This window comes from Gossypium arboreum, chromosome 5 (assembly GCF_025698485.1).
Source record: "Gossypium arboreum isolate Shixiya-1 chromosome 5, ASM2569848v2, whole genome shotgun sequence".
Lineage (NCBI taxonomy): Eukaryota > Viridiplantae > Streptophyta > Magnoliopsida > Malvales > Malvaceae > Gossypium > Gossypium arboreum.
In genome coordinates, this window is record NC_069074.1 from 12203700 (window position 1) to 12210177 (window position 6478).

General features: G+C 38.0%; 2 protein-coding genes across 2 annotated transcripts; one reads left to right on the forward strand and one right to left on the reverse strand.

Annotated features, from left to right (window-relative positions):
- Window positions 1-319: 319 nt before the first annotated feature.
- LOC108453561 (probable inositol transporter 2) lies at window positions 320-3864 on the forward strand. The gene is made up of 6 exons (XM_017751728.2): window positions 320-871; window positions 972-1042; window positions 1848-2183; window positions 2255-2362; window positions 2445-3047; window positions 3137-3864. The coding sequence occupies exons 1-6, from the start codon at window positions 736-738 to the stop codon at window positions 3617-3619; spliced, it is 1737 nt and encodes a 578-aa protein (XP_017607217.1). The 5' UTR covers window positions 320-735; the 3' UTR covers window positions 3620-3864.
- Window positions 3804-6226, reverse strand: LOC108453562 (50S ribosomal protein HLP, mitochondrial-like). Its single transcript, XM_017751730.2, has 3 exons — window positions 6039-6226; window positions 5173-5264; window positions 3804-4504 (listed from the first exon to the last, which is right to left on the reverse strand). Exons 1-3 carry the CDS (start codon window positions 6070-6072, stop codon window positions 4130-4132), a joined length of 501 nt encoding a protein of 166 aa, XP_017607219.1. The 5' UTR covers window positions 6073-6226; the 3' UTR covers window positions 3804-4129.
- Between the last annotated feature and the right edge of the window lie 252 nt (window positions 6227-6478).

Below are 6478 nucleotides of genomic sequence, written 5' to 3' on the forward strand. Positions count from 1 at the left end.
TGAGTTTGCTGTCTCCCAAAATATTTGTCAATCATGTTGATTGGGATGGTTCACTTTACTTTGTTTTAATCGATAGAAAACAAGTGAACTTTTAATTCTCTTTAAAAATGATTAATTAAAAAATTATTTTCTTGGATAATAAATTTAATTTTTTAATTTCAAATTATTCCACATAGGATAGGAGGTGTCACTTAATGGTGAATTAATGGTTTTAGTAACGGAAGGACTTGACTGCTATAACCTCCAAGTTTTGAGATGTAATTAGAATATTTTAAAGTTTGAAGACCAATTTAAAACATGAGACATAGTTTAGGGACGGTTGGTGAAATTTGTTCTAAAAATAAATTGTATAACAATTAAGGGCGTGTTTCTTAATCTTGTTTACTTAGCGTTTATAATTGTTTTCACAGGGATCATGCACTTAAGCAAGCAGACGAAAAAGTTGGTCGACTCTTCAGTCTTCACTTAGGCTGAGATGTTCAAATACACAAATCCTTCTTATCTCCCCGATTTCCCTCATTTTTCTCTTTGCTTCTTCACTCACCCTCTCTTTCTCTCTAATTTTCTAGGAAACCAGAAACAAAACTAAACCCCGTTGTTTGACTCCCTCTATCTTTCTATTGCCCATCTAAACAATTCCATTGGAAATTATAAGCTATATATATATTGGTGTGTTTTTGGGAGCTAGAATATTCAAGTAATTTGCGAAATCTTTTAGCCTTTGTAGGGGAGAAAATGGAAGGAGGGATACATACAAGCACTGATACCTCAGCTTTCAAGGAATGTCTCTCTCTACCATGGAGAAACCCTTATGTTCTTCGCCTTGCTTTCTCTGCTGGAATTGGTGGCCTTCTCTTTGGCTACGACACTGGTTCTTTTTCTTCCTTTTTTTTTTATGCATCTCTTTGATATAATTTTTCCTTTTTCTTTCTACGACACTGGAAATATATATATAGATATATTTCTTGCAGGTGTGATATCTGGTGCTCTCCTTTACATTAGAGATGATTTCAAGTCTGTGGATAGAGAGACTGTTCTACAGGTCACATAACTTTACATATTTTGCTTCTACTTTCATGTTATGAAATTTTTGATGTAAATGTTTCCAGGTTCTTGTCTAAATTTCTTGGTCTATCTGTCCATTTTTGGACAATGATTGTCCGTTTAATGGATCTGTCTTTACTTATCCCAAGTAGATACAACACCAACCGCTCTTACGTAGACCCTTGAAATGGCTAAACTAGCCTTTGGCTAAGCAATCGGTTACCATTGTTTCATCTAAAAATGCTGGTAAATTGGTGATAATCCCACTGGATTGTTGGCTTAAACACTGTAAACTCTCTATAGCTAAGTACAAGTCTTTGGGGCCTCTGGTTTCGTTTAAAGTCCTTGTCCCAAGCTTGTTTATTCTGATTTGGCAAAACTGTTTGTCGTCAACGTTTTCTTGGATTTCATCAGAAATATTTTCTTTTATAATCATTTTTGCCTTTACAAAAAATTGACATTTGAACCTTTTCAACAAATTTCTGCAGTTCGCGTGACTTGAATTGATTATTGTTGTCTTGAAAAGTTCACTTGCAGATATACAATAAAACTATATATATAAAAGACATGACTTGGGCTGTTTGAGATTGGGCTTTTGTTCAATACAAAAGAGAATGTTCTCAAAACCCAGACACCCTTGAAACTGGAACAGTTTACTATCAGGGAATTTCGTTCAAGCGCCGAGGCAACTTGGCAGAAACGAATTCTGGGTCCTTCCATCGCCATGTAGCAACTAATTTACTACTAGCTACTTAAGCCATTTTGATTACATGACCAGTTTTTTCGATGTATACATGTAACAGGAGAGCATAGTGAGCATGGCAGTTGCTGGAGCCATCATTGGAGCTGCAGTGGGTGGGTGGATGAATGATCGATTTGGAAGGAGAAGAGTACTTATCATTGCTGATTTCTTGTTTTTTGTTGGAGCTGTAATCATGGCCTCTGCTCCTGGTGCTGCTTTTTTGATTGTCGGCCGAATTTTTGTTGGACTCGGTGTCGGAATGGCGTCAATGACTTCTCCTCTTTATATTTCAGAAGCATCCCCGGTCAAAATCCGTGGTGCCCTTGTTAGTACCAACGGATTTCTTATCACTGGTGGCCAGTTCCTGTCCTACCTTATCAACTTGGCTTTTACCAAAGTAAGCTACCAAAACATGTTAGCAAATGATAGCCCTCGCCCCCAAAAAACTGAATAAATGTTTTTGTTCAGGCACCAGGGACATGGAGGTGGATGGTTGGAGTTGCAGGATTTCCAGCACTTTTGCAGTTCATTCTAATGTTACTTCTTCCAGAATCACCCCGTTGGCTATACCGCAAGGTTCCCTGAATTCTAATGTTGCATGTGTTTGGTCTTCAAGCTTCTAAATATTGATTATTTGTCGTCTTAATAAAAAATACAGGGAAGAGAAGAAGCAGCCAAAGTGATAATGAGGAAAATTTACCCAGCTCATGAAGTGGAACAAGAAATTCAAGATTTAAAGGAATCCGTGGAGGCTGAAATCAAGGAAGAAGGGTCTTCCGAAACGATTAACATTATTAAACTGTTGAAAACCAAAGCAGTGAGGCGAGGGCTCACTGCTGGCGTAGGACTCCAAGTTTTCCAACAATTTGTTGGCATAAACACAGTCATGTATTACAGTCCGACCATAGTTCAGTTAGCTGGTTTTGCCTCTAACCGGACAGCTCTCCTCCTTTCCCTTGTCACTGCAGGCCTCAATGCCTTTGGCTCCATTGTCAGCATTTACTTTATTGACAGGACAGGGAGGAAGAAGCTGCTAATAATTAGTTTAATTGGAGTGGTGGTTTCACTTGGTGTATTATCAGGAGTTTTCCATGAGACCACAACACATTCTCCAATGGTTAGCAGGGTTGAAACATCTCACTTTTCAAACATTACATGTCCGGATTATAGTTCAGCTTTAAACTCCGGTGCTTGGGATTGCATGACGTGTTTGAAGGCTTCATTTCCAGATTGTGGTTTCTGTTCTTCACCAACAAACAAGGTAAATCACATGGAAAAACAAAAAATCCAAATATAACTTTTGATAAAGTCGCATGTTTTGCCTTCATTAATCAGTTCTCGTTATTTCAGTTGCTGCCAGGAGCTTGTCTGATCTCAAATGACGCAGCGAAGGATATGTGCCATAAAGAAACTAGGCTATGGTACACAAGGGGATGTCCAAGCAAATATGGATGGCTCGCGCTGATCGGTCTGGCTCTCTACATCATATTCTTCTCACCTGGAATGGGAAGTGTCCCATGGATAATGAACTCTGAGATTTATCCACTCAGGTTCAGAGGATTATGTGGGGGAATTGCTGCAACAGCTAATTGGATCTCGAATCTCATAGTGGCCCAGTCCTTTCTATCACTTACAGAAGCAATAGGAACATCTTGGACATTCCTAATATTTGGGGTAATCTCCGTGGTGGCTTTACTCTTTGTGATCATCTATGTGCCAGAAACAAAAGGGCTGCCTATCGAGGAGATTGAGAAGATGTTGGAGGGTAGAGCTTTACACTACAAGTTCTGGGAGAAAGGTACTAAACCACATGAGAAGAGCCAAGCTACTTGAATTTGGGCATTGCATCTTCAATTAGTTTGATAATAAAGCTGCTATTTTCCTCTCTTTTCTCTCCACAGAACTGATCTCAGTGTGAGAAAATGGCCATACATGTTCTGTACCAAGCTTCTTCTTTAAGGCATTTCTAAGTATAAAGTATTTTATACGGTAAATAGCAGTACTTCAAGGGCATGAATTAACTGTCAAATGTAACTGCGAACTACTTTCCAATATCATAATTTTTTTTTCTACAAAAAGACTTCTGAGCATCTCCTAATTATTCAACCAGGTATGAACAGCATGAGGTCATCAATGCAATTTTGTCTCATCAGATATATTGCATTCTCATTAAAGATAAGGCAAACATCTACTAATCATTGCCCAGGATTGTGATAGAAACAACAGATTAGTTCTTCCCTCTTCCCATTTTTTTCCTGCTATTGGGACAACATGAAAATATCTAAATGCTTGGATTGCTAAAAAAAACTTGTGTTCGGGGGAAAAATATTATGGATCCATGCCTCAGGCAATGTGCCCTGCCAAAGTGAGGATCTTGACATGCTTTTTCTGCCTCAGCTCATGCGGAACTGGCCCAAAAACTCTGGTCCCTATTGGTTGGCCTTGCTTGTCAACAAGAACAACTGCATTGTCATCGAACTTGACCTCACTCCCGTCACAACGACCCCGCTGCATGGCAGCACGCACAACCACACCATATACCACCTTTCCTTTCTTCACCTTTCCATTAGGCATGGCTTCCTTTACAGATGCAATTATGGTGTCTCCCAATCTTGCCCCTTTCTTCCCCTTCAATGCTTGTATACACATTACCTTTTTTGCCCCTGAGTTGTCCACTACTTTGAGAACAGTTCTCATCTGTATGAAAGTCCTTTGTTGCTGCAGAATGAAATGAAATATAAAGGTTACCTATCAAAGAAAATATCACGAAGGCAATTATCATAGAACCATGGAATATTGTCAGGACTTAAACCATACACTTACAATATTGAACATTCAACAAAATTCTCTTCACTCTCACATCAAGCTACAAGAATAATTATCCTATTCCAATAAGCTATGTGGATCCTAACATAAGACTCAAAATATAACTTTCGTTAACAATAGGTTCAACTCCTATCAACATCATGAAATCATATTTAAGTAGTTCAGGCTGCCATCCTATCGGGCTCATATGCAGCTCTTCAAAAGCTGTCTCAATGGTTCTTACTTCTTATACACGTTTGATGCTTAAGAAACAGATAGGAAGTAAGGGAAAACTTTAGTAAAAATTTGATGCTCATTAACAATATGTTCATCCCTTTGAACCATTTAGGCTAATGAGACATGCATAACTTCAGACTAGCCCATAAAAAGTGACATCATGACCAACCTTGTCAAAGCTGTTCCCACAGGCTTGTCTATTCCCGGAGATTTGGGAAACTTGATCTAAATTTCCAAGGATAATATTAATATAGGATGAACACTAGCAAGTGCTCCACGTGAATGATTCCATCAATTGCAGTACAAGCTTAAAAAGAAACATCATGCTAGAAAACCTTGCTGACCTGATACAGGAAACTGCCAAATGTTGTCTCTCTTGATGTGATTGGTAAATTAGAGAAGTTGTTTCGAAGGCCATCCATCAATGAACGTCCCACTGCATATACCATAGAGTCAAACAAAAGCTAGAGAAACAAGACTAGATACAAAATGAATTATGAACATATAGGTCTCTTAATCTTATGATAAAAAAACATATTTACATCAATTGTGGGAGGAACAAAACCAATGTAGTTCAGCGGATAGTCAGATTAAAAGCATTAAGAACCTAACCAATGGTTCCCGGCACTTATCTAGAAGACGTAAACAGGTAAGAAGAGGGGAAAAAGAAAAACCCAGCATGATAGAATAGATACAAACAAAATTCATAAACAGGTCATCCTAAAATCCCACATAGTAAGAGTCTTCTTAAAGCTATCCTCATCAAACGAAACATAAGTGACTAAAAGAATCATAAAACACAGTGAAAAAAGTTTCAAACACAGAATTGTAGACTTCCATATGAAGATGTGCAAGAAGCAACACTATTGAGACTAGATAAGCTTCAATAAGTTCCAGCAAACCCCATCTCAACCCCTCCAAAAAATAATATCGTTGAATTTCCAGGGTTCAATGGTTAAAAACCTTTATTCATTTCGGTCCAAACTTATAGCTAACTAGAAGAATTTTTCCTCTATATCAATCAAAGAAAAACTTACACAATAAAAACTTAAACTATATGCATATGGACGTAGTTGGATCGGAATGCTCTGTAAGCTATTCATAGAAGAGGTGGTAATCTGAAAATGTCCATTAACAGAAAGAAAGGACAACAAAAACCCTTAGAAAAAAACTAAAAACGCCCACACCAGGAAAAAATCACATGACATACCCCTGGAGCATCTGGAAGCTAAGCTTGCAGCCATCTTCCGCTTTTTACTTAATTCGACAGCCTTAAACAAGGGAAAGAGGAAAATGAGTGAAAAAATTAGAACCCTAGGACTATGAAGTCGGGACTTGAAGGAAGAAGGAGATTGGGTTTGGGCTCAAGCTTAAGTAGGACTAGCCCAACACATTATATATAATTACTTCAAATAAAAAGGTTTCCCCTTTTCGCTGAACAGTCTATCAATGAAAATAAAAACAAATTCTTGATTTTGAATTAGATATGAACATTCTTACGAAATCAAAACCCTGCACTCACTGACTTACGTCATCAAAGTTTGTCGACATCATAAATTACTCATGCAAAGAAGTGGGCAAGTGGGCAAAGATTAAAAAAACCTATAGAGTTTTTGATGGAGTTACACTGTTACAGTTGTGGCGGATAGC